Here is a 27,162-nt window from a genome sequence, read left to right on the forward strand (position 1 = left end):
TCTTTATCAAAGTGGGTAAATGTATTGTTTTACAGCAGCAGATACATTTACAAGCTAACATCACCTAACTGTAAATGTACTTTATTTTTTGTACCTTTTCCTCTAAAAATATTTATATCACTTTTTTTATACAGAAGCAGACTGTATTAGAAAGCCACATCAAGGAAATGTTTGTGAAAGAAGAGTTTATGGGAGCAGAAATTAGATTTATAATTTTTTACTGTCAAAAATGTTTACACACAGAAAAGGTATATTTAGATATTTCCATTTTTTTTCATTTATGTGGTTTCTTCTGCATTCCAGTGATGATTTTGACCAGCATTAGTCCACTGAAAAAAAATGTTTATATCAGTATATGGTAAATAAAGGACAGAAAAGTAAATGTGTTCATTTCTGTTTGTCTCAGGTTGACGAAAGCAAATGTCTACAGTCCACATGGTGCAGAATATTGTAAATGTTGTTTATGTTTACCTTGCTCTGCTTTATTCTCCTTGTTTCTAGCTATATGTCTATTTCTGTTTATGTACTTTAAAAGCAACAATGAGCCGGAGTCAGATTTCTTGTATGCGTTCACACTTCCTCGGCCATTAAAGCGGATTCTGTTACTAAATGATTATACCAGAAACAGTCCGAGGGAAAGTAAAATCTGATAAGAAAGAATTGTCTACTACCTTGCTAAAGTCATTAAACCAGCTGGCATGAACTTCCATGAGTTCAGAAATCTCAGTCCCATCACCACAGCCAGAGTTCCCGAGGTGCCTGCGGGGAAACAGTTGTTGCCATGTGTTTGTGAAAGCTGCAGCTGGACTGTCCCCGTTTAACAACCTTAACTTGCTTACCTAGTAAAAGCCAGACATTCTTGGAATTTTGAGATGCCAAATAAGCACCGACGGCAGCCAGCAGGCCAAACAAGAGCCCTGCAGCCAGGGAGGCACCGCTGCCTGTGGAAGAAACACAGTAAGGTTTTATTTTGAAATCAACACTTGATTACATTTCATGAAATTGTCCAACTAATTTATATTTTAAAGGCATCTCTCAACATTACGCAACGACTTAAACCTCCTACATTACCACAAAGATTCATTTGAAAAAGTTTCAACAAAATCTGAACATTAGACCTTTCAAGAAGGTAGGATTTGTTGCAATTACTATTTTGATAACTGTCATTGTTGTCATAGTTTCAGCTCCATAAATCTGAAGATTTGCTCCTTTACATTGTAATTATTATTTTTCAATAATTTTGAATTCTAGACTATTGGCACTATAACAGCCAAACAATCAATTGATAAAACAAGACAATAATCATTAGATGAATCCATAATAAAAATAATCATTATCGCAGTCCTATGAATTAGCTCAACCTCAACCAACAAACGTTACAGCAGTAAAAGTCCTGCTTTTGCATTAATTACAGTTTTATTTGTCATGTCATGTTAATGTGTGAGTAACAATAATCAAAATATCTAAAAGATCAGTCAGGGGTACATTTTACGGCCTTACTTAGGATACTTTTAATACTTAAGTACAATTTCCTGATTATAACCTAACGTTACATATGTTTACTAAATATTTTCAATGCAGGCCTTTTACTTACAGAGTAAACAGAGAATTTTTTTATACAGTGGTATTAGTAATTTTACGGTTACCTAAGGATCTGACTCATACACTGTATATAAAGAGATCTGAATACTTCCTCCACCACTAGTTCTATTGCTGTGTTTCTATTACCTGCTTTCACGTAGCCCATGATTCCTCCTGCTGACACCAGAGCAGCATAGCTGAACCCAAGCCAGTCCACAGCCATGCCAGCGGGCTGCAGTCTATCAGTTTGTAGATGAGGAATTACCAACACTTTACCACAACGTATCAACATTTCAAACCCTTAACAATGGCGACCAACATGATGCCAATTCTTTTTTTATAATTAAATATCACACTAAACGTACTTACCTGGATTTATGAAAGCACCGGTTAGGAACCTGGAAACTTCCGAATGTTAACGTTCCGATGATGTCACTTCCGATGTAATTCAACAAAATAAAAGCATGTGAAGATTGTTGATTATTACGAAAGTGGTGTCTCAAAATTGACTCGTGACTATCTTGCCACAGACGGCAAGTATATCCTTCAACCCATACATTCAGTATCTGTGGTAGGCCTACCACCTTCCAGTGGTAACCATGAATAAAGGTTTGACACAATAACAAGCAATAAACTGATTATAAAACGTTTGTATTTTTGCCCATCTCATTTTCCGTTGTTTCATTTTCACTTTTTCTTCTTCTTTTCATGTGTGTCATATTTACAAACTCTGTTCTTAAGAGCTGTACTTTATGACCTCCCTATGGCAACCACAAACAGCACATGCATATGTGACCAAATAAGTCCAGACATAAGTCGATCTATAACAAAACAGATTTATTTGTTTTACATTTTATTTTCCACTGTCCTTTTTCTTCTTTTTGGGTTTACTCTCGTCTTCTAGAACGACTTCTTCTGCTACAATTCGGACTCTTTTTGTCTTTGAAAGCTCCTGTGCGAGTTCTGTAGACAGAAGCAAACAGATTTATTTATTTAGATTTTGGTGGGAGAAAGCTGAACAACCTACAGTGTATTTATATTAACATGGATACTCAAAAAATACCCAATTCCCCAACTTCAGTATTCTAATACCTAAAGCTCAAATCTTTTTCATAACTTGATGATGAAATGGAGAAACGTCCGTGTTTGCAGGACAACTACGGTACCTTCTGAGGTTGTTGCCTCAGCTGCTGGTTCCTCAGCGGTCTGCTGAACTGATGAAGGTTTCCACACAGCAAGGCACGTCAGTCTGGCCGTTGTGTTCACTTCTCCAAGAAGAGTGGGAGACTCCAGCTCCTGTTGGACAACAGGAGTACATTGCTAGATCAACAGCTGCTCGTCATTTATGACAATTTTTATTTTTGCCAAACAGATTTTCTTGGTATAAAACTTTCATCAGTCTTGTAACAGAATGCTTTTGTATGTCTGACATTTATCTGAATATATATACACTCAAATGTTTATAAATAACACTAAAGACATGCCTTTTTTAAGTTGAGTTTCCACATTTTGATGAATCCGTCATTTGAAGCAGTCACCAGCACGCAGTAGTCCTCCATCATGAAACTGTCAACCGCTTTCACTCTGAAATTACAGAAGGATGTAGGTTTTTACCAATATGACATGAGATGTAAAATAAACACTTGTCTCCAATATGAAGATATTTTGATATAAGTTTCAATTTGTGTTTTTTTTTAGCATTTTATTTTACAAAGCCTTTACTTTAAATACATACAAACACCTGCACCTAATGACTTTCAGATATGCAGTACATGGTGGTAAATCTGTGACCTATAAAACACTCTGAATTTACCTGGTTTCATGAGCCTTAAACTCACACACCCATTTTTCTTTTCCCAGGTCACAAAACCTCACAACTTCATCGTCTCCTGCGACGGCCAGGATGGAGTTCTAAAAAGCAAGCAGGATTACAACATCTATTTAAACTTATTCTTATGTTGCTTATTATTGTCATATCTTGAGGCAATAGGAGATACAAATCATCTCAACCACAACAATCTCTATATCACATTCAAATGTCACTTTAAGTGACAGTTTCCTGACACTTTTGCTTATTTGATAGTTCTCTGACTCCTCAGTCCTCGGCTGAACCGGATGTTGTTCTGTCCCTCCTCGGTGAAAGCAGTCTCAAAGCTCTTTATTCTTGCCCCGAGGACCAAGCATCGAAGAGGGATCACGAGGAGCCATGAGCGACGATACACAAGAGCATCCTACCTGGAAGCCGTGCAGCTGAAAGCTGTTGCTAACTCAACCCATACAGCTGACGAATTCATGTGACACTTCAGAGGAAAGGACGTCTCGTCCCTCTAAAACACATTTCCTCGGTTCCTCTCTGCTCCCATGATTTCCCATAAGGAAGGGAGGCAGGTGGAGTCGTCGAGGAGGCAATTTAAGCAACATGAGGAGCACCTGTAGTCAAGGAACTTACATTTAGGAACTTAACAGATGATATCCTCTTGGGGTTTGTGATTGTTCCTGTCACAGAGGCTGTCTCCAGGTCGTAAGTGTTCACCTTGTCATTCACCACAGCCACATATTTGTCCCCATCTGGAGACCATCTTACAATGTGTGCATCTGTTAAAAGTGCAGGGAACAAAAAAAAGGTTGAAGTCATTTTAAACATACTAATATTGCTAAAATAACTTGATCAGTTCTTAACATCAGAGTCCATAAGGAGGCTTACTCTGTTTTATGTTTTTGATGAAGGCCGATCTTCCGTTAATTAAATTCCATGTTCTAAAATCATAAAAAAGATCAAAACAGTCATTTTTTAATTTCCTGTTACATGAATAGCTGCCTTGTGGACTAAATTTTACCTGAGAGTCTTATCTGTCCCAACTGAAAGAGCAAGTTTCCCAGACGGATGGACAGACAGCGATGTGACATGGCCACTGAGCAAAACAAGAGGATTAAGCAAATTAATTTAACTCCAACAAAATACAACAATACCGCAAACGCAACCATCTCAGTGCTTCTGCAGCATCTCTCTCTCTGCGTGCTTACTGGTGAGCTTTGATGGATTTCAGACACTCCCACTTCTTTGTGCTCCACACACATATAAGTCCATCCTCTCCTCCGCTCAGTAAATGAGATGCCCCATAAAACTCCAGGCAGGTGATGGTGCCTGTGCAATACAGAGAAGTTTGGGTCAGGTGTGCAGACTGCAAAGTAGGGGTTCATAATTCAGAAAATGTCACTATTTGATATCGATTTTTAGACTCACAATTTGATTCAAAATTGATTTAAATCAAAATTGATTTGATTCAAAAACAATTCTCAATTTAAAAAAAACCCGATTCAGAGTATGTACATGTAGATACCTTTACCATCTAATAGTATAAACACCATTACAAAAACCAAAAAAAATAAAATTATATATAATAGTAATATAAATTGATTTTTGGAATTCTATTAATCAATTTTGAATCGGTAGAGCTTGAATCAATTTTTTTGTACACCCCTACCACAAAGCTAGTGTCTTTAATTTCTTTACAGTTTGACAAACAGTAAAAAGTAAACAAGGTCTCCAATGATATTTTATTCTCCTTGTTCCACAGTAAATAAAATGAATAAAGTCCATTAAGCTGTCTGGATAAATGCGCTGTAAATCAGGCCCCAACGGTCTTTCAAACTACAAATCATGAGGCAAAAGCAGTTTAGCTACAATACCTATGGCCTATCACGAATGAGGAATGCAGTCAGGAGAACCTGCCATGAAATAATGGCAGCGAGATTGTGATTTTAAAACAAGCAACGACCACAAAATAACTATCAAAAAAGAAATTGCCAGCAGTGCAGCAGTTTTCTCAAGATCTCTAAATTTCCTTTATGTTGTCAAATAAAGTAAAATTTTGTGTGGATTTCATTTTTTTTGGTTTTCACAAGAAATTAAAATAGAATTGTCTTTGTCCATGTCCTTTCTAACCATCTCTCCAGTCCTGTGTCAAGGTAAGAGCTTTGGAGTAGAGTTTACTCTGCATCACGTACTGAGTGCATATCTGCTTGTGCATGCTGTTTGCTGTGCTGTATACTGTGGGGAATAAAGATATATATATATATATATATTCTAGCAGGTACGGCCTCTGAGTGTTTGTCTGTAAAGGAGAGTGTACTTTACAGTGTTGTTGATTATTGATAGTGTGAGGTTGTTGCTCACATCTGTACGGGATTCCGTGGGGGATAAAGGGAAATTATCTTAGCGGAAAACAGTGTTTTTAGTGCTTATTTGCTTGCAGCCGACCACCCCGCGATCCTCTCTAAAGATTTCACAAAACACCATCCATATATCATCAGTCTCTGTGGCCTCCTTGGTATTTTCATGTAGAAGGTTAAATGCCTTGAGATGAACTTTACCACAGGCTCACAGACATCTTGGTCTACATTGCAGAATTGGTCAGTGTACATAATGATACTCACCATCATGATGCAGTAAAGCTCCGTGTTCGGTCCTCTTCTTCATGTCGTACAGCTGTATGGTCTCATCTTTGCTTCCTGTGACAACAAACCTCTCACTGGCTGCCGCAGCTGATATGGACGCTGTGTGCGCGTGATGTGTGAAGTTCGCATTGACGGTCCACTCCTGCATGACGAACAAAAACGACTGAGAATTAATTAACTCTTTGAATGAACGTAAGTACTGAAACACGGAGAAAATAGATATTATCTAGGTTCCTGGCAGCGTCAGTGAGTTAAAACAGGTTACACTATTCATCACCCGACTAAGAACATTAGATCGTGGTCAAAGTTACACACATGTCCCATTGACTGTTTAGTTTGCAAGTGACAGCAGAAAAACGCAGACCAATCGGGGCATTAACTAATATCACGTTACAAAACTTACAAAAATAGGACAGACTTACTTCTGCATCAGTATTCACTCGGTAACCAAAAGTGACCTGCTCGTAGCTCCCAGCAATCAGCTCCAGTACAGCTGCCATGCTGCCACTTGTCGCTACAGAGTGCTAAGCTAGAAAGGTTAGCTTTCATTAAACGTCAGCTTTCTCTGTCGTCCCGTTTGACCAACAGCTAATTACAGCTACTCCAGTCGTATCAGAAACCTTCATGTGTAACACTGAGACAATAAACAGCGTAAACAGCGTGGTAAAGCTGTTTAAACATGAATATCTATTAGCTATTTTGCGACAACCATATCAAAACAACGTGTGCGGCTGCTGCGCTTGCGCAAAAGTCATCTTCCTTCCATCTGGTAGTGGATTTCAAAATAAAAGCAAGCGTTGTGAATACGTTTGCGTTTGAGACTGCACTGGTGTCGTGCCAATGTCCTTATCCCCGCCAGGATGGCCTGGCCGCGGGAGCGCGCATGCACATTGAGCGGAGTTTCTGCTGCCCTTCGAATTGTTTAACTGCTGCACTTTTAATTTACCTCTTAAATGGAACAAATAGCGACGTGGAAGACTCGACAGGGTTTTCCATAGTAACATGGATTTCACTTATCTACATAAATACGTGTATTTGTCTGTTACATTTAATCGACGTGTGAATTGTAGCGTCGTTTAATATTGTGGATTAGTCGGGCCGACTGATAATCCTACATATCCTCCCTGCCCCTCTTACGTGATTTCTGTTTTAATTTAATTAAGTTTAATATGGCTTTTCCATTAACCACTTTTTTCACCTGTCTACTATATGAGTTACATAGGAGGTACTCAAAATATCAGGCTGTTTTTCACCTGATATTTTGTGAAACCCATCCCCTAACATGCAAAAGCTCTGTCCTATCATCATGTGTGTTATTTTGTGTGTTTACCAGGTCACAATAATCAACCTGAAATAACTTAGGTCTGCTGTTTTCTAGCAAAAGGGGGTACCCAAAATATCAGGCCGTTTTTTAACTGATATTTTGTGTATCCCATCCCCCAAGCTCTGTCCTGTCATCATGTGTGTTATTTTGTGTTTACCAGGTCCGGTTGAATGGTCAGAACTGAGTGGAAAACGTGTGTTTTTGAGTATGTTTTCTCTCGTGTTTGTGTGTGTGTGTGTGTGTGTGTGTGTGCTAAAGTAACGTCCAGTGGCGAACCCCTCTTGACGCAGATACAGGAAACTACTCCCGATTTGTCTGAGTCGTCTCTCTGTCTGATCTCTGGTCATCCATGCTCTGCGCCTTTACCATGGAGAGGGATCCGCCCTTCTAATGATAGAGGGAGGGGCGTGGGCGTCTTCGGGTCTTGTTATTGGCTGGTTCTTTTGGTAACGTCATGATTGACTCCGATAACAGTCCGAATGAAATAGCACCTCTGAGAGGATAACAAGTCAGAGAGTAACATTTTCCACTGAACGAAATCATGGCAAAGGGGTAAGTTTCTGGTGACAATTGGAGAACAGAGACACATCACAATAACTTATCTTTTAATTTGTTCTCTTCAGTTCCTGTATGTGCATATTTCTTTAGCTGATTAGTGACATTTTCAGCCAACTTTCGACCGCTTTACGTTGTTTCCATTTAAAATAGAAATATTTCATGTAAACTTCAGCCAAACTGTAACAGGATATTTCCCAGGGGTCTTCTCGGTGGTTATGTAAAGGTTTGTAGGTTTTGTTTGTAAAACACAAATGTCCTTTTGGTTTAGACCAACAGCTTTTCTCAGTGCAGATTACAGGTTTGTACAGTGGATTTCTAGAGTCTGGTAGTGATTAGTGGGTTAAATTATACAACAAACAAACAGAACAGGGCTTGAATAGAAATACCCTCTGCTGCAATGAAGTGTGTTGCTGTTCTCCCTTGTGATACGCACATCTAATTTAAGAAGAGAGAGGTGTCTGTATCCTTCCGGTCTTACTCACATTTTTTTCTCCAATGTATCAAACATCTTCTCTGGTAAAATGGCCGGAAGGGTGTGGCAGTTATGAGATACTTCAAATGGATGAGATTGAGCAGATACCCTGAATCATATTTGGCCAAATGTTAGTGGAACAATAAAACCTTTTTTTTTTTGTTCTATCTCATGTTACAGTTGTAACTTAATGATAGAGCTGGGCTCTTTAATGGAGTCAAGGTTTTCTCGACTGGTCTGTTTTTTGTTTTTTCTGCTGGCATTGTGTTGTCTAACAAAAGAGAACTGCAAGACCAGAAACAAAACCCCAAAAACAACAGAAGGTCTCCAGCTGCTGTAGTATGGAGTATTGGATATGTAGTATTGTTTCTTTATTACATGCAAGGGAAAAAAAAGATCTTAGAGAAAAAAAAGTTTGCCAGAAAAAGTTATAACACTGATAGCAAAAACATTTTATGAGGAAAAAGTTTTCCAACCAATAGCAAAACAAATCTCTCTCAAAACACTTTTTTTAAACTTTCAAAAAAAATCTCCCAAAAAAAGTGTTTTCTCTCAAAACGTTTTTCTTCTCGCTCTCAAAACCTAAGTTTTAGAATCAGAATCAGCTTTATTCGCCAGGTATGAGGACACATACAAGGAATTTTTCTTTGGAGCATTGTTGCTCACACTGTGCTTACACACAAAACAACCAAAACAAAAAATATACACACTAACATATACATACTCTAAACAGGATTTTTCTCTTGATGTGAAAATAGTGTCACGCGCACGTTCCTATTGGCCTGTTGGGTGAGCACCGTCTTGTCTCGGGAGTCCATCTAAATCATAACACCAATGTCACCGCCATAGATGGATAACTAGCATCCAGCCCACTTCTGAATAAATACCTTTTTAAATATCTAAACATTTTTAACAGTCACACTGAAACACAGGCGCTGAGCTCCAGGTCCTGCAGCCGCAGACGGACCTCCGTCAGTGGGGCTCGGCCAGCGTGGGAACATCGCTAGAAAATACAAAAATACATATATTTGAGAGTTTAAAAAAGTATTTTGAGAGATTTTTTTTACTATTGGTAAGAAAACTTTTTCGCTCAATTTTTTTTTTTCTCTCATAAAATGTTTTTGCTGTCAGTGTGATAACATTTTCTCTCACATCTTTTTTTTTTCTTGCATGTAATAAAGAAACAATTCTAGCTCCATATTAGTGCTTCCCATATATACAAACATTGTAGTAAGCCTATATAAAATGTATTTGTTAAAAATATACTTTATTCCCTGTGTTGATATATTAAATATCTTGAAATGTCTTAATAATCCTAACACAAAATTACAATAATATACAGTATCTGTCATAAAGTGCATTATTGGGTGCAGTTTAAAAAAAACTCAAATTACATAGGGTTGAATAAAACTGTAGCTAATTGCAAACCCCTTACTGCCTTAATGAATAATTGTGAATTAATTCACAGAAAACCAATAATAACGCAAAGTTTGTAAAGAAAATAAAATTTCTCTGGTTGATTATGTATCTGTGGCCATGCAGGAAGTATATTAGCTTTTAGCAACACAAGCTGGCTGATATTCAGTGTGGAATACAAGAATTTTTTTTCCCCCTTACTGATGGCAAAAAATTTTTTATTTGAGACTTTAATAAAAGTATTTTGAGAGAGATTTTGTTTTTGTTATCAGTGTGAGAACTTTTTCTCTCAAACTTTTTTTTCTCTCGCATGTAATAAAGAAACAATTCTAGCTCTATACTGTAGCAAAAACAAATTCAAGTATTTGTAGATGACATGACATAAGTTTGGTTCAGTTAGCTAAGTTTTGAGGCTGACGTACTCAAGCCTGTTAAAATAGGCATACTTAAATGGAAAACATGAACAAAATAGTCAATGTGTAAGTTGACCCTTAACGTGTACAATATTCAGCACAATTCAACTTATTTTTTTTCTTGATTAGACAAGAGGGCGTCTTCAAACACTGTTTTTGAATTGTAGCTGTATTTGCTTGAATTAGTAACTTCTTAGTGCTTCCTATTAGCCTTAAAGATACTGTAGTATACTCTATATCTACTGAGCCATATTATGAGTGAGTTATGTAAGGGTTTGGTATATTACAGCAATTTCCTGTTAGATTTATCTAAATTAAAAAATCAAGCAGCATATTCTCATAAAAGCGTATCATGATAAAGTAGGTGACCAAAATGGCACTATTTGGTTTGTTTAATCATTGGTGGTAAAACTAATTACCTCCTTTTAAACCTAACTGGTTGGGAATGTTTGAATGTGTAAGTTTATAAAAGCCTACTATTGGGGGAAAAAACATGTTGGTCAGTAAAGGATAAAATAAAAAAAAAGTTTTTATTAGTTTAAGCAGGTTTCAAAATGTATGTTTCAGTGTCGGAAATAATCTAATTCTATATAATACTTAATTCACTGCATTTGTTTTATTTGCATTTTAACAGGCAACAGGCCAACAAGGAGCTCACCGATGTGCTCAACCAACTCTGGCGCCTGGATACTAACCGTCTCAGGCCGGGGACTGATTACATCATTTCCCTCCAGGTCAGTAACACAAGTCTGCCTTCAGAGCTTCTCTGCAATGCAAAACACTCAGAGATACACACACACACACACACACACACACACACACACAATCCATGCACACCCCATGCAGTCAGTTTTCTTGTCTATTGCATTTACATGCTGTTGTCTGTCTGTGTATTTCTGTGTGTTTTGCTCAGGGAAGGGCAGGTTACGTGGCTCAGGGCAGTAGCTACGCCAGAGATAAGGCCAGTGCTCCGCTCTTCACATATGTCAATGAAGACAAACTCAAGAGTATCAATACATATTTACGTAAGTTTAACTTTTTTCCATTACACTTCTTATACTTTTGCTACTACCTACATTTTTTTAACAAGCATGTTTTTTTTTCTGCAGATTTCATAAACTTGCTGGACAACTATGAGGTGTCCACAGGTGTATCGGAGACAGTGACGTCGGAGGAGCATAAAGAGAACAAGCTCTTTATTGATTCTATGATGGAGACCGATGTCATGAAGGTGCAGTGGCTGTGAGAGAGAAAGAGTCATCTCTTTAACACATCTATCACCACCATCGAAACTCCTACACAACCCTTCACAACAAGAAATATCTTAGAGGAAACACTGAATGAAAGTTGAAATAAACTGAATATTCAATCGTAATATCAGCCACAGACTGCAAAAAACCGTTTACCTTCAATATTCTAGATTGGTAGAATGAGTTCAACTGTATATTACTACAATATAAAAATAACATACTGTAACTTTTCATTTTAACTATTGTGTAGGATAAAATTATGATTGTACTTATTTTCTTTTAGTTATACATGCACTTTGCATCCTTATTTTAGGATTTTCCTTTTATGCATTTTATTGTTTTTGTAAAACTTTACAAAGGTATTACTGGTTAAGAAAGCAACCTCAAAACAAAATCAGTTTAGGAGCTGTTCTGGAGTTTTCTGCACTGTACTGAACTATCTCTCTCTCTCTCTCTTATTTTTTTATATGTATGTATGTATGTATATGTGTCATTATGCTGTTTGTTTTTTCTTTATAGTGTGCTCACAAGTATCTGGTCAGGAAGGGGCTGTCGCAGTCAGACCCTGGACAGTTCAAGAAACAGTTGTATGACATCTGGTTTCGCCTCTACCACCGAGACAGGAGTGGAAGGTGAGTTTCAAAATAATAGCAAGGGGAGCTACTGTAATGTAGAAAGAGACGATCCTAGAGGACAGCAGAGATGGCACAGGTTTAATCCTCCACACAAAAAACTTGTGGAAGTCAGCCGTTACTGTTTTCTGCAGCTGAATTTGCAAGCATTGAGACAGATAAATATCTTTCTCAAAAATCATTAAGGAATGTAAAAATATATACATGAATAAATACAATGCTACAACACTTAGTGTATTCTTTTTAAGTAATAGTTAAATTACAATTACTGCATGTGGTAATCCTGTTATTAGACTGAGAAAAAAATGTATAAATATATTCAAAGAAAAATAAATCTTTGACAAAAAAATAAACACTTACTAGCATTGCTGGAGCTTTTAACCACATCTTACGGTCTGCAGCAGTTAATTAAGTTTTAATCCGTCAGAAGGTAGTAAGTAAATTGAGATTAAACTTTTTTTTAGTCACACTATTATTTCCAAGGGTCAAGAATGTACGTTACCTTAAAGTGTTTTCATAATTTATCTAGGCAGCCATTCAAAGAAGGTAGATAAGAGAAAATATCAAAACAGATCTGATCACAAGATGAATAAGGCCATACGTAGGACTTAATAAACCTATCTTCAAACATTATTGTTTTTCATTATAGTGAGGATTCCTGTGGATTTGAACATGTGTTTGTGGGAGAAACCAAGTTTGATCGGGAGATTATGGGTCTTCACAACTGGATCCAGTTCTACCTGCAGGAAAAACACAACCATATTGACTACAAAGGCTACAAAGCAAGAGACAGCAAAGATACAGTAAGACAAGTTCTACAATATGAAAATACTGAACAAAAACTCTATAGCTACAACAATCAGTGCTGTTACTGAACAACAGATAAATCTATGAGAACAGTTTTTACTATCATTGTTTTACAGCCTGATGAAGATGACCACGTCCTGAACCTGCAGTTCAGTTGGAAAGGCCTGGTGAAGCCGATTGGTGGCTCCTTTATTGGTGTCAGTCCAGAGTTTGAGGTGGCTCTCTTCACCATCATCTTTCTCATGTCGACTGAGAAGAAGACGTCTGTGGTGGTGAAAGTGGACGAGTATGTGCTGGAGCTGGTTGTCTATCGGCACAAGGGATCCATCGGCACATCCTACCCCACACTGCTCAGCAGCAACCACAGGGATCTGTAATATCACTCCACCTGAGCAGTCAGCTGTTATGTAAACATTTACATTTTTAACAATTTATATTGAACTTTGGTTTTTATTCCCATGCACTATAACCTTAACACAAATCTGGATCAGGTTCTCTTTGCAGCAGTCTCGCATTGCCGGACCTATCTCCACAGCGCTGCAATCTTTGCAATAAATGTCAGGCTTAAACTGTCTATAGTGAACAAAGTTTTTAGCCTAAATTACCTGATCTGGATTGATATCATGGAAAGAATATAGGTTTTTATAATCATGTATCTGTCTTATATTTTATATACTATTATAGAGTAAACAAAAGTTCCTTTGTCTACAATGTTGTTAGCAATCTCCTGTTTGTTAAATTAGGCCTGATAGTTCCCCCAGATTTAGTCTGTCTAGATATAAAGATGGTATGTTTTACCATATGTCAATTTCATTCAACGTATTATTTCTGATTACACAAAATGTATTGTCATAATGCGTTTTCTTTTCTGAGAAGTCTTAATGTTTTAGGTTTTTTTCTGCAGCTATAAAACAAATCCAACTAGTAGAAAAATGATATCCTGCTGATGAAATATAAATTTTGGATTTTTTTTATTTGTGCTCATTGTACTGAGCTTTCAGTACAGTTGCCTACAACCTCCCACAGTAATTCTGTAAAATATTATCATATAAAAATTACACATTTTTGTATTTTTTTTCAAACTTATGGTACAGGATTGAAATGTTATTGTATATACTTGTGTTTCCTATGCAGATGATAATAAAACTTGAATCGTGAGATGACTGTAAAAGTTAAAACCAGAACGATGGAAGTCATTACACCGTTAGACATATTTCTTCCTTACTTAACGGATTTATTTTTGGATTGAATTCAATTCAATTCACTGGGAGTGAAGGCTGCACACGGCTGCACCTTTAAAATGATCCTCGGACGCTCCCTCACTTTGCGCATGCGTATTCAGAAGCCCTATTACCATGTCAAACCACAGAACTGAAACTGAGAACTACCTGATGAAGTGTTAAACGAGCAGGTAAAATCTCTCACGCTTTCAAAGCTGGATACAACTCTACCAAGTGTTTGCTTACAGTGACACTAACAGTCGTCTTCTTTCTCATGAACAAACTTTTTAAGTTTGAGGCGACAAACATGGTTAGCTAGCTTGCTAACAGCTAGCCGCTCGGCTAACATAAGCGTCAGTGAACAGCTCGTTGTCCGTTTGGAGCCACCTGACAACCACACATGACTTTATAACTAGTGCGAGCAGACCGATGACATTACACGACAGGAAATATTCTATAATGTGAGATTATTGTAATGTGTTTGTAGTTTGAATCGCTGGAGTGTCGCTTAGGGGCTTGTTAAACAACAAGCCACAACAACAACAACAACAACAACATGTTTGGTAAAAAGAAGAGAGCTCCGCAGCCGAGAGGCCAGGGCGCCGCTGCAGCCAAGCAGGTATCAACCACTACACTGATGAATGCTGCGAGCAAAGATGTTTATTGTTACGTTTTCTCGTGAGCAGCAGTCAAAGGGTGATGTCAATCTCTTACTTCCTGGTTTCAGATGGGTTTGTTTGTAGACCTGGACCCTGAGGAGATGATGATGGGTATGGAAGGGAATCTGGACGACCCGGACTTAGAGGCTGAACTTGCTGCTATCACTGGAAATAGAGCTGCTGCTGGGGGAAGAGCCAAGCAGAAGGGGAAAAGTGAGTGCAGTGCAGCTTATTACTTGTATGTGAAGCTGTGTTGTGCCCATGCCTGGTGTCAGTACTACAGCCTGACCGATACTGGATTTTTAATACCTATATTGGTATTTAAGAGTATAAAAAATCTGATAATGAAAGCTTCCCTCAAAGTTGTTTATTTAACAATCACCACTAAGAATTGTTCTGGGCAGGACAGTTACTGTTAAAAAAACATGTCATTACCATCTGATAGATTGTATTGGTAGATAGACAATAGATACGTATATAGACACTATTGACATTTATATTATTACTACATTACCATGTAATATGTGTTGATGATCTCAAATACAAACCCAGTTGGATACATGACATCATGTTTGTGTTGTAGGCCCCCTGCCCATGGAAGACATCGCAAGAATGGCCGACGAGTGTATGAGGGATGAGGATGAGGATGAAGATGACAGTAACCTGGAGGACGATGAAGATCTACTGGTTGGTGTTGCTGTACATTTATCTCTGATTTTATGCCCGGTTGTGGCTGCTTGAATTTAAAGAAGCTGGACAAAGTAGTCCATTTACCAGACACATTTTACACTGACATTAATTCAAGTAGCTGTACAAACCAAATGCAGTCGTCCAACAAACAGCAAGAGACATCAAAATGAAAACCGTATTCCTTGTGGGCCTCTTGGCCATCTACCACATGGTTTAAAAGTCATGTTGCCTTTACCCACTCATTGGGAGCCTGTGATGTCAAGTTTTACATTAATTAAATGGTTGATACACAAGTATAGTACTTAATGGTTTGAAATAACACAGGACCCTGTGTTGTAAAAATGTGAAACAGAGCTACTTTTTGCTGCAACACCCACAGTCAAAGAAGATTTGTGTCAGTTCTGTAACAAATATAGACTTATCTTAATACGTTGCATCTTTTTAGCCAGGGATTTATTGATTTGTTGGACCTTCATTACATCTGCACATTTTGGTTGGCATAATTTTCATTTCTCAAAGAACTGCATGTTTTACCAAATGGAAAAGTTGTCTCACATTCTGCACTTTCTGAAATCCAAATCAAAGTTGGCTGTTGATCCGTTGCTGTATTTTACCCCATCAGGCAGAGCTACAGGAAGTGGTGGGTGAGGGGGAAGCTGAGGATGCTGTAACTGTTTCTCCCACATCCTTCGTCGCTGCTGAATCTTCTCAAGCTGAAAAACCAAAGTCCCCACTGACGCAGGTACAAAACACGTAGCTCACTGCCAGCCTTGTGTCAACATTTTAGCAGTTGCCGGTAACCGGAATGGGCAGACACATTTATCCTTCTGCCTTATGCTGGTTTACAAATTAGCTGCTTATTTTGTTCTTAAATCACCTCTGATTTTTCATATTTTTACATCTGTATCTCAATACAATAGTTGTATCCTTCTTAACGTCACTGGTAGAATAGATTCACTTGACATCAATTTTCCACTCTTTCTGGTGAGTCATTACATTTCCTGATACTTATCCCACCTGTATTTCACTCTACTGAAAATGCACTGAAAAGTTGTGTGCTTAGATTTTTTTAACATGTAAATAAAGATGAGACATAGATGTGTAGAAAGCAATTCCCTCCTATTTTTTATATTTGGCAATACTTTCTCAACACACAGTTCTGAGTAATTTCTCGACCTAACAAACCAGATTTTTCAGATAATAATTTACAGTACCTGCCTGTTGTTTTGGTTAAAGCAGCAGGAAGTAAGGCTTTTCAGCAGCTCCGGAGCCTCCAACCCCCCCCCTGGGGAGAAAATTTTTACATGTACAAACGGCCTTAAAAAACCAAAAACTGCAGGGATACCTCCAAGCCGAGATACGTCGGGGCCTGAGGTGCTTAAATACGCCAAAGACGAAATATCCATCAAAAACTACAGATTCGAGAAACAAAAATTTTTTTGGATTCATTTTTTACACCAGTTCTTCTATAAGAAGACATCATGCTGTCAGTTTTTCAATCTGTTCTCTATTTTAGATTTTTACTTTTTTTCTTGTTTAAAAATATTATTTTTGTGCCGGGAATTACAGGACTGCATTGCTTTCTTCATTAGGGGATTAAAGATTGATTTTTAATTTTGCTCCCTACAGACCTGGAACATTTTGCTGCTTTTAAAAAAAGGGAGCCTGTGAACGAGGCGAGATCCTCTCTTTCCCCCGGGAGCTTCGAGTTCTCCCCTCACCCTGCGTTCCCCTGACCGCCCCCCTGAAACCCTCGCCCCCAAACCCACCCCTTTCAATCAGAGGGGGCGGAGGCCACATGCGACGCCCCGGTTGCCCAAATTCTCACCCCCCGTGAGGAGGAGTCGTCCCCCGCCAGCCGCTGCCTTGAGCACTTTACCTCTCCACAGGACAGACGGGGAAACTGCAACCGGGCCTCAGACCAGTCTGACAGATGGTCCGTGTTTTTTTTATTTTATTTTTTTTTTTTTTTTTATTTAACCTTTATTTAACCAGGAATATCCCATTGAGATTACTAATCTCTTTTTCAAGGGTCCTGCCAAGACAGCGGCACAGATCACAACACAATTCCATACATTACAGACAATTTCATAACAATTTCCTAAACTATTTAAAACATTTACAGACCATGATTTAATTCCAAACCTTTGAGCAATAGTTTAAACCCGACCAATTTCAAAACCCCTCCTTCAATTCCAGAACTTTTGTAAATTGTTCCACGTTGTGGGGCAGAATAGTGAAATGCCACCTTACCAACTTCTGTGCGGACACTTGGTACAGACATAGCAGTAATCTTGTGAGCGTAAAGAATACAGTCTAATCCGCTTTTGGTTTTAATAACTCACACAGATATGAGGGGGCAGACGCAGAAAACCCTTATAAATGAACATAACCCCAAGATTGAGTCTACGGTTCTCCACCTGGCCACCCACACGTGTGTAAAGTTCACAGTGGGTGGTGCGAGGCTTACAGTTTGTGATAAAACCTCAATGCGGCATGATAAACAGAGTCCAGTATTTCAATACTTGGTTGGGGCATTCATATAAATGAGGTCCCATAATCCAAAATGGGTGTAAATGTTGCGCTACAAGTTTCCTTTTGCTCAAAAGAAAACATAGCCTATTTCAAAATAAAAGCCAATTTCAGTCTCATTTAAAAACCCATTGTTAAAAACATTCCTTTAAAAACTAAGACTGTCTCAATTAAAAACCTGATATTTAAAGTTTTAAACTCTTAAAATTTTCCCCCCCTTAAAGGGGACATTGGATTTGTGCAGTTGCTCTTTGCTTTTGAGAAAACATAAACTTCTCTTATTTCTTCAGAGTAAGATCCATTGTAAAACATTTTCTGACTTTTTTAAACGTTTTGTAATTAAAAACACAAGCACTAAATTTTTTTGCAAAGGTAAAACCATATCATCACAAAAAAATGGTATTTGTCCAAAAGACCCTCCCAACTTGTCACATGATATAAATAAAAGTGGCCCCAAACGACCCTTTGGGGGCACTCCTTTATTCGGAAAAAATTAGAACAAAATTACTGATTTAAACACACGGGCCCTGTCAGTGAATAATTCAGATCCCTCCCCCTGCCCTTTTTTAAAAATTCCCAAAAATTTACAGTCTCTTTTTTAAACAATAATTTAAAAAAATACAAAAACACTTTAAAGATGGCCAAAATTGTGCATTGTGGATTAGTTAACTGTGACATTTGGTGTCTTAAATAGTGTTTTGATTCCTTTTCCAAGACTGAAACAAGGTATCAAAAGGTGTGTTGATGTTTACCGAGGTTTTCCGATGAGACCACTTGGTTAAATATTGGTGCATTAGTTTAAATAATCCACAAGTTAAGTTTATTTTAATACTTTAACTTTGTTTTTCCATTCTGTCCCGCACACTTTCCACAGAGTGTACTTATATGCTGTCAGCCTCTCAATATGGGATGAATGAATGCTTTCATTGTGGTAAATGTTCTGCTATTCTGTCCTCGTGAATCCGCAGTGAACAAGGCAACCAAGACGTTGCTTTTGGAGAGGCAGAAAGAATACAAGATGGCAGCACTGAGAGCCAAGAAGCAGGGAGATACTGAGCAAGCTACGCTTTACTTTAAGACCAGCAAGGTGAGTAAAGAGACCACAACCCTAATGGATTTGTTGAAAGGGAAGGTCGTGTCTTCTGTACAGAAATGTTTATCCTAAAATAGGAATAGCCTAAAACAGGATTTCTCTGTTGTGAGCTAGCATTTTATTCTTAGTAAATAGCATGGTGTCAGGGAATTACTCTGTGGGGGTAATGTGCTTAATAGATGACCAGTAGATAATCTCCTTGTCCTTTTTTTGTTTTTGAAATTTCAAAATTAAAAAATGCACATCTATTTATTTTGTGCTGTATAAATGAGTTTAAATGCTTTTTATAAAAAGTATACATGCAACAAATATATGCAAATCTTAGTGATTGAAGATTAAATAAATAATATATATATATATTATATTGTAATAAAAAAAAAAAATATATATATATATATATATATATATATACACACACACACCTTATAAAACCTAAGCAGAGCAAGTTTCTGCTGTAGGAATGTAGCAGTAGCTGCTTTTGTTTTTTAACCTGATGCTTTGCAGGATTATTGCTAAAGTTAATATTTTTATCAGACATCAGTTTTGAAACTGAACCAGTTAAGAAGTTTTAATGTGTCAGAAATCTTTTTATTTCAATGTGTAAAGTTAAATTGCTAAAATACAGTTACACATCACTATTTGTGCAGTCTGTTGTATGAGCCTGTTGCTGCATATTCTGGCTGCAGGATTTCCCTTCCAAGTATTTGAAACATGCCAACAATTTGGAAGTAGACAAAGACCATCATTATGTCTGACAGAGTTTGGTTTTGTATGTTTTGGTGCAGAGGTTCGATGCGGTGATTGAGGCGTTGGAGAAAGGACAAGCGGTCGACCTGAGTGGCCTTCCTCCATCTCCAGGACAGGGTGAGGAACACTGGTGTTATGTGAAAGAAGTGTATAAAACACAACCAAGCCAACTTCATTCATACACCTTTAAAAAAAAAAAAAAAAAACAGAAGCTCCAATGTGATATACAGGAGGAATGACAGTTAAAGGAGGAAATATAAGTGCTAAACACACATTAACAATGAAATAAAAAAAGAACAACAAATGGGTTTTGAGATGATTTCAAGAGACATCCTGATTTTGCTTCTATGATACTTTAAGTAATACTAAGATAATAAAACAAAAACTATATAAAACACTGATGTGAAGTGATTAGAAATAAATTATTACAAGAAAAATTGTAATTTGCAGGTGAATTATGATCAATCCGTAATAACAACATAAGCAACATGTTTAGGAAACAATAAATATCTGCAATGTTTAGTTAACCTGGTGTATCTTCTCCCGTATGTTTCCGTTTACCTTGTGTTATAGGTACAGGAGGAGGCTCTGCTCCAGTGAAAGAACTGTCCTCTGGGCAAAACATAGAAGTCCCCCAACTGGTTACAGAAGCTCCAGGTAATAATCATCTACATTTGTAACTGTATGTGCTTGAATTGTTGCTGTGGCTTACATTTATTTTTGACCAGTCATGCAGTTGTTTCCCCCTTATTTCACTTCACATTAGATATGACTTTAAATAGAAAAGAACACACACTGCTTGTGTTGTGCACAGCATTGTTATGTATAAGCATGCTTACAGAAACTATTTGGAATAAAAACAACAATACATTCACCTGAATATTACATGGCTGATGGGTGAATAGAAATAACACAGTCAAACATATGCTGCATGTCACTGAAGCCATGGATCAGTGTAAAAGTAAAATGGAAAACTGGATGACAAAAGGCAAACGGTTTTCCAGAAGAACCTCGGTGCCGACCGAAAGTCCTTCTCCATGTCTTCTCTGAACTTCTCCTACACCCACTGCTATGCATCTGTCACGGCAGAGGCTGCAGCCCTTCGGGCCCGTCGGTACCTTGCAGCTGCCTCTGGGATAACATATCCCGGAAAGACTCCTACTTCAGTCGGTCGGCTTCCCTGACCACCGGTGTCCACCAGGGTGTTCGTGGGTTACTGCTCCTTGAGGCACCGCAGTTTCAGCAATGACTAAATGACTAAATTCTTGCAAAACTATTAACATTCACATCAGCCTCAGCTGTATGTTGTGTTTATTAATAATAAGCAAATGTTGGCATCCTAAAATGCCAAACCATGATGGTGTACATGGGAAATGTTATACCTGCTAACATCACCATGTTAGCATTTAGCTTAAAGCCCTGATGTCCTTAAGTACAGCCCAACAGCGTGTCTTTAGCTTTGAGGAAACATCTCAAAACAAAAAAAACACATTGACAAACTATGTAAACATTGTTGTCTACTGCTTTCCCATCAGCCCCAGCGGCTCCCAAAGACGTGCTGGAGGCTCTCGAGCAGAGAAGAGCCAAGTATGTGGAGGCGTCCAATCAGGCAAAAGCTGGGGGAGACGACCGCAAGGCCCGAATGCATGACCGTATAGCCAAGGTACAAGGAAAGACTCTCCTCCTGATGTCTGTATTTACCTTTACAGAACTCTACTGCCAAGCTTAATCTTTTTCTAAATGTTAGTCACTATTCCTAAAAACACTGGACTTCTAGCACTTTCCAGCAACAAATCGTCCTTCATTTTACCCTGTTACAGCAGCGTTGTAAAAACATATTTATCATCTCTCCTCCTGCAGCAATACCAGAGTGCCATCCGAGCTCACAAAGCAGGAAAAGCAGTTGACTTTGAGGAGCTACCGGTTCCCCCTGGTGAGTTTCTTTTTTCATTAATGTTGTTGAGCTGGCAGTGTAATTTTCAGGTCACATTTTAGCACTGTAAAATTGGATTGGAATCATGTTTCTGGGGTGTTACTGTGTACTGTATCACTATCAAAGCTGTGCCTCAGTCAGAGACATGTTTTTGTACTTCTTGTACAAACATCTAGTGTTTAAGAACTGTGATGCTAGTCAAAGTGATGAATTTGCTTTTATCTTTCAGGTTTTCCTCCAATCCCGGGCCAGAAGGTGTCAGGATCGGAGCAGGGATTCGTTGCTGCTCTGGAGGCAGCCAATAAGCTTGCCTCCAACGATGCTTCCCAAATAGCAGATGAAGAAGAAGAAGATGAGGAGAAGGAGGTGGGCTATCATCAGCACATTATCATTTTTTTGATTTGGTTTTTGTTGATAAATTGTTGATCCAGTGTTTTATGTTTTGTTGTAGTCTAAGCCTGCTGTTCCAGAAGAGCCAAAGAAGCCCATGTTAGATTTCTCCACTGCAGGGCAAGAACGGAAAAGAACTCCGTCAGCTTCACCTGACAGAACAGCTGCCAGGGAAGGACTCTCACCAACAGGTCAGTCCCCAAAAGAAAACCTGTTCTCCAAAACACCAGACACAGTGCAGCCTCTTTTGAAGCAGAAGATATTTTCCACCAACATGATAGAAATTAAAATGAGAAATGGACATAAATAACGATACTTATTAGAGTTGCATTAGTCATTTAATCCTTTAGTTGAGCGAGAATTAAATGGCAACTATTATGATTAAATTGATTAATAATTCCAGTCATATTTTTTTAAGCCAAAAAATCTAGTATTCTCTGGTTCCAGCTTCTCAAAGATGACGATGTTACAGTAAATTGAATATCTAATGTTTTTACTGTTTTTGCTTGTTGTACAAAAACAAGCAAATTGAAATTGCCAGATAAATTGTTAATGAAAATAATCATTCGTTTTTTTTATCATTAGCCCTTATACTTATAATGTAACAGATACCATCCAGACAAGAACAAAAACAACTCTTTCACATACTGGTCCTTCCACCTTCCTCCGTCAGCCATGCTGCAAATGATCTTATCTGGATGTATTTATCCCCACTGAAAACCACATCTAATTGTTTACAATCAGTTAACTTTCTGTCTTTCTTCATACTACAGCAGGTCAGCAGCTGGAGTTTCTGGAGGGCAGGAAGAAGATGTACATGAAGGCAGCTCTGCAGGCAAAGCAGAAGAACGACATGGAGCAGGCCAAGATTTTCCTCCGCACCGCCAAGGGCTTCGAGCCCATGATCGAGGCAGCACGCTGCGGCAAGACTGTGGACATCAGCACAGTGAGCAGACGGGAGATTTACTCTGCTACTGAATCCTTAGTATGATTCACCCGAACCCAGCTTGGTGTTAGAAATGCCTTATTCAGCAAGAGGAAATTGATTTGGATAGAAGTAGGGGGCACAGAGTAGAAATTGGTCTTAAGTAGTTCTTGTTTCTCTGAAGTAATTAGTTGTTTTTGGTTAAGTTGTGTAATGGGAAAATTACATAGACAATGATTTTCTTAGAGTAGTTATTCACTTATTAAAGTAAGTCTTTGTTATAAGTAAAAACCTTCACATAAGCCTCTAAACATGAGCCTCCTAAAGGTATTTCCTAGAATGGGACCATCAGTGTCTAAGGACAGCTAAAAATGTTGTGACTCTGTTAAAATGTCACGTCATAATTTAAAAGTAAAAGTAATTAGATTACAATTTGCTCAGTTTTTATTTCTTCATAAGGGTATTATTAGTGCTCCTTTTCCTCAAAATACACCCATTTTATGTGTGATGTGCTGCGGCTGAGCCTCTCTGTTCTGTCACCTGTAGGTGCCGTCGCCCCCTGGTGACGAAGATGACGACTTTATCCTGGTTCATCACAGCGACGTGCAGATCTCCGAGAAAGCAGAGCAGCTTTACACACAACTGGCCAAGATCCTAAAAGAGCAGTACGAGGTAAACCATTAGTCACGGATCATGGGGTCATGGAGCGTTTGGATTTATTCACACACTTTAAAAAGATTGATTAAAAGCTTCTTTCTTTTTACATTTGCATTTACTGCTATATGTTGATATTTACATCCTATTAGGCTGTATCTTAACTTATTGGGAGAAAATGGGTATTTCTGTGTAAAATTAGACATAGAGCACCCCCATAGAGCCAAAATGGCAGGATCCTCGTTTCATAAAAGCCCAGTTCAGACCAAAGATTCACGACAAGATGAAACGTTTTAGAACATTGCAGGGAAAAGTTTCAGCAATCAGCCCGTCTCAGTCAGCTGATGGTGTCGCCTGCGACTCAGCTGGTCAAATTGCCAGAGGCTTGTGTTTGAAGGTCATCACCTGTTTTAACAGTCAATAGCAAAGTCAGCTTGTAAAGTCAGCTTCAAACTATATAATTGTTGTTATTATTATGATCAAAAATACATTTTATTTTAACTGTTATTATTTTAACTGTCAACTGGTCGAAATGGCAGAGTTTGAGACGGAGGCTTAACTAGTGCTTGGAGGCACGTCAATGTGGTCGAGCGAGCTAGAGAGTAACTGAAGAGAGCAAGCAGCGTTACAACAAAGCCATGAATCAGAGAAATAAAACATTGTTTTTGGTGTTTCATCACTAGAAATGTAGTCTATATCGACGACATTCCACTTCCAGGATTGCTCCAGTGGTGCCAGAAAAGACACCGGATGTCCGCTTCCTTCCACTTCCTTTGTGTTGTAATTTAATAATTGTAACTCTGGTTGATTTATGAGGACTAAGGTTAACTTCTCCTCAGATCTCTGCAGGGTGAATCCAAACAGCTAGCTGGACTATCTGTCCAATCAGAGTGCTCTGTTGTACAACTAACCGTGTGTTCACACCGCCACCGACTTGAGCTTTTAAAGTCACCGGAAGTCATTCATTTTCAATGGAAGCCTGCTTCTCTCAGCCGCAAGGGGCGGCAAATCTGTTGTTGTTGCGTTTTGGGCGTGTTGAGCGGTGAGGACAATGAGGATTGTGATTGTTTTAAAGAAATGCCACTAAAAACAAGAGCACGTTTTTCTCCTATCCCAGAATTTTGTGTGGACTAGACAGACCCTCCTCCGCAGCATAGTTAGAAAGAAGTACGATTTGCTTCTATGAAGCTGATACACCGTCTCGTTGCATTAATATGAACTGGCAAGGTTTCAGAGGGTGGCTGACCGGCGCATTGCAACTCGTCTCGTGGCGATTCTTTGGTCCGAACTGGGGCTTTACGCTTCTGAGAAGATTCGACTGTGAGATTGAGAGTTGGATCATGCTACTTTGATCAATGCTTAGAATATTCGACTGTTTGGGGTCCCTCCTAGTAATAAGATATGAATTATATTATATTTAGTAATACCTTAACTTATTTATGTTCAGAACTCCGATTGCTCCAGGATCCAACATTTGAGCTCTCAGATGCATTTGTTATATAAGTTTCCAAATTAATTCAAATGCCAAAAGATATTTAGTTTTGTTACTTCCCAGTCTGGTTTCTTTGCATGGTTCTTGCTCTTGCTGTAAAGACAAATATTTTCCTTGTCTTACTGTTGCTCTTTATTTATTTTTTATTTATTTTTTAGAAATGTATGACTCACTCCAAGCAGTTCACACATCTGGGAACGTCACGGAAACAACAAAGTAAGTTTCTTGTGTCATTGTCAACAGTTTTTCAAATGAACGTTGTGTGTGGTGTGTGTGTGTGTGTGTGTGTGTGTTGTGTGGTGTGTGTGTGTGTGTGTGGGTTGTGTGTGTGTGGGTGTTGTGTGTGTGTGTTGTGTGTGTGTGTGTGTGTGTGTGTGTGTGTGGTGTGGTTGTGTGTGTGGTGTGTGTGGTGTGTGTGTACTGCAGCAAACTATTAGCAATAAGTCTGTTTATCTATTTGGGTTAAATGGATTATAAGTTTTAAATTATACCATTGTCCAGTCTACCCAATCCCAAAATCATTTTATCAGATTGTTTATTTTGTCTGACAAACAATCAAAAAACCCAAATGTTTCTTCTTGTACATTTGATTTGACTGAACCTCTGATTATTCAAATATTGAAATACACAGTAAACAAAACGTGTTATAAAAGTAACAACCATGTAGTGTTGGCTGACGTCTCACAAACGGTCTTTCCTCCTCCTGTTTATTTGTTTGTGTGTGCGTGCGCTCCAGGTTTGAGAAGATGGCGGAGAGTTGTAAGAAGAGTCTGGAGGTCCTGAAGCTGGCTCAGTCGAGAAGTCTTCCTCCTCCTAAACATCACTTTGAGGAGAGATCGTTTCACACTGTCAGGTGGGCACTTTAAAAAAAAAAGATTAACTGCAGTTCTACGTATATTTAAACGGGAAAACTACCTAAATTAATAATTCTATTATGTTATTTCCAATCCCAGGAAAGTACAATCAATATTTGTGAATATGAGCTACTCTCTCTCTCTCAAAGTCAGAAACCAGAAAAGTATTTCATTATCTGACTGGTACCCCCCCCCCCGCACATAGTTAGATTAATTATTGAATATACTGTACCTCTCTCTGTCTTTCATTCCCTTTCAGGATATTTCCAGACCTGAGCAGCACTGACATGGTGGTTGTCATTGTCAAAGGGATAAATCTTCCTGCCCCGAGTGGTAAGAACAAACATCTTCATCTAGCAGGACAGCAGGTCCACATAGTGTCTGCAACTACTGGAAGAAATGGTTCTGTAGACATTAAAAAGTGGTGTTTGACAGCTTCAATTCAATTTAAGAAGCCTTCAAATTAGGGCTTCTTGCTTTGCTGTTATTCTTCTATCTTTTTTTGTGTGTGTTGGATTTGGTCTTGTTCTCAGTTTGAAGTACCACTGAAAATCTCTTCAAGTGTTTGTCATTACGTCCTTTTTCCAATAACCACAAACTAAACAATCAAACTTAAAATGTAACAAATGTAAAATAATAAAAAGGCACAAACTGGTTGATGTTTTTGTGATATACTTTCTCTTTGTCTCTCAGGAATCCAAACAAATGATCTGGACGCATACGTCAAGTTTGACTTCCCTTACCCCAGCACGGTAAAAGACTCAAACTACAGATCGTTTTCTTTGTCACTTTTAACCACAGGCTGCTGGGGGGATTTGAACAGGTGACGGTTAAGTGTTGTTTTTTGTTTTTTGGCCACCAGGAGCAGCCGCAGAAACACAAAACAGCTGTCATCAAGAACACTAACTCCCCAGGTGAGACATAAACAAAATCGCTGTAGATTAGTTTGTCATATATTTGTATCAACAATGAGCATGTTTCTATAGCAGTACTAGTCTTAGATACAATCAAAAGAAATGAACCGTGTGTACAGTATCAGATCTGAAGTAATGGGTAAGTGTA

The 27,162-nt window shown here is 38.3% G+C and overlaps 4 protein-coding genes across 8 annotated transcripts in view; 2 read left to right on the forward strand and 2 right to left on the reverse strand.

The window, feature by feature from the left end:
- On the reverse strand, positions 1-18,200 carry LOC116699009 (transmembrane protein 14C). Of its 4 annotated transcripts, none has more exons than XM_032531367.1 (5): positions 18,191-18,200; positions 1,729-1,813; positions 840-941; positions 672-759; positions 1-329 (listed from the first exon to the last, which is right to left on the reverse strand). In XM_032531367.1, exons 2-5 carry the CDS (start codon positions 1,802-1,804, stop codon positions 275-277), a joined length of 321 nt encoding a protein of 106 aa, XP_032387258.1. In that variant the 5' UTR covers positions 1,805-1,813; positions 18,191-18,200; the 3' UTR covers positions 1-274. The 4 variants fall into 4 exon arrangements, with proteins under 4 accessions (XP_032387258.1, XP_032387259.1, XP_032387256.1 ...); XM_032531368.1 differs by having other exon boundaries at positions 1,729-1,820; XM_032531365.1 differs by lacking the exon at positions 18,191-18,200 and adding an exon at positions 1,951-2,026 and having other exon boundaries at positions 1,729-1,820.
- pak1ip1 (PAK1 interacting protein 1) lies at positions 2,279-6,808 on the reverse strand. Its single transcript, XM_032531355.1, has 10 exons — positions 6,462-6,808; positions 6,019-6,181; positions 4,606-4,726; positions 4,419-4,493; positions 4,286-4,338; positions 4,031-4,176; positions 3,395-3,492; positions 3,066-3,165; positions 2,748-2,877; positions 2,279-2,544 (listed from the first exon to the last, which is right to left on the reverse strand). Exons 1-10 carry the CDS (start codon positions 6,537-6,539, stop codon positions 2,435-2,437), a joined length of 1,074 nt encoding a protein of 357 aa, XP_032387246.1. The 5' UTR covers positions 6,540-6,808; the 3' UTR covers positions 2,279-2,434.
- Positions 7,650-27,162, forward strand: part of LOC116699006 (poly(U)-specific endoribonuclease-C) — a 20,830-nt gene continuing 1,317 nt past the window's right edge. Inside the window, exons 1-7 of one of the 2 annotated variants that reach the window (XM_032531361.1) lie at positions 7,650-7,915; positions 10,857-10,956; positions 11,136-11,247; positions 11,332-11,453; positions 11,992-12,104; positions 12,754-12,907; positions 13,028-13,315. In XM_032531361.1, coding sequence (XP_032387252.1) covers positions 7,905-7,915; positions 10,857-10,956; positions 11,136-11,247; positions 11,332-11,453; positions 11,992-12,104; positions 12,754-12,907; positions 13,028-13,288 — 873 coding nt within the window. In that variant the 5' untranslated portion in view covers positions 7,650-7,904 and the 3' untranslated portion in view covers positions 13,289-13,315. Of the gene's footprint in view, positions 7,916-10,856; positions 10,957-11,135; positions 11,248-11,331; positions 11,454-11,991; positions 12,105-12,753; positions 12,908-13,027; positions 13,620-27,162 lie in introns of those variants that run through there. The other variant, XM_032531360.1, reaches the window with a different exon arrangement.
- The window catches only part of cc2d1b (coiled-coil and C2 domain containing 1B), an 18,876-nt gene continuing 5,958 nt past the window's right edge, over positions 14,245-27,162 (forward strand). Inside the window, 22 exon segments of the mRNA XM_032531834.1 lie at positions 14,245-14,750; positions 14,859-15,003; positions 15,374-15,477; positions 16,103-16,222; positions 16,717-16,854; positions 16,942-16,966; positions 17,183-17,416; positions 18,981-19,099; positions 19,891-19,969; positions 20,432-20,509; positions 21,388-21,515; positions 21,713-21,785; positions 22,015-22,151; positions 22,237-22,366; positions 22,949-23,121; positions 23,647-23,772; positions 25,405-25,435; positions 25,438-25,462; positions 25,983-26,099; positions 26,360-26,433; positions 26,794-26,852; positions 26,963-27,014. Coding sequence (XP_032387725.1) covers positions 14,688-14,750; positions 14,859-15,003; positions 15,374-15,477; positions 16,103-16,222; positions 16,717-16,854; positions 16,942-16,966; positions 17,183-17,416; positions 18,981-19,099; positions 19,891-19,969; positions 20,432-20,509; positions 21,388-21,515; positions 21,713-21,785; positions 22,015-22,151; positions 22,237-22,366; positions 22,949-23,121; positions 23,647-23,772; positions 25,405-25,435; positions 25,438-25,462; positions 25,983-26,099; positions 26,360-26,433; positions 26,794-26,852; positions 26,963-27,014 — 2,230 coding nt within the window. The 5' untranslated portion in view covers positions 14,245-14,687.

Source organism: Etheostoma spectabile, chromosome 12 (genome assembly GCF_008692095.1).
Source record: "Etheostoma spectabile isolate EspeVRDwgs_2016 chromosome 12, UIUC_Espe_1.0, whole genome shotgun sequence".
NCBI lineage: Eukaryota > Metazoa > Chordata > Actinopteri > Perciformes > Percidae > Etheostoma > Etheostoma spectabile.

Excerpts from the sequence above, each read along its gene's own strand:
- pak1ip1 (XM_032531355.1), bottom strand. The coding sequence starts at position 6,539 with ATGGCAGCTGTACTGGAGCTGATTGCTGGGAGCTACGAGCAGGTCACT. Across the intron at positions 4,727-6,018 it reads AGCTTTACTGCATCATGATG|GCACCATCACCTGCCTGGAG; the intron begins GTGAGTATCATT and ends TGTATTGCACAG. Across the intron at positions 4,177-4,285 it reads CATCAAAAACATAAAACAGA|ATGCACACATTGTAAGATGG; the intron begins GTAAGCCTCCTT and ends CACTTTTAACAG.
- LOC116699009 (XM_032531367.1), bottom strand. The coding sequence starts at position 1,804 with ATGGCTGTGGACTGGCTTGGGTTCAGCTATGCTGCTCTGGTGTCAGCA. Across the intron at positions 760-839 it reads GAATGTCTGGCTTTTACTAG|GCACCTCGGGAACTCTGGCT; the intron begins GTAAGCAAGTTA and ends GTTTCCCCGCAG. Across the intron at positions 330-671 it reads GGTTTAATGACTTTAGCAAG|TGGACTAATGCTGGTCAAAA; the intron begins GTAGTAGACAAT and ends ATTTTTTTTCAG.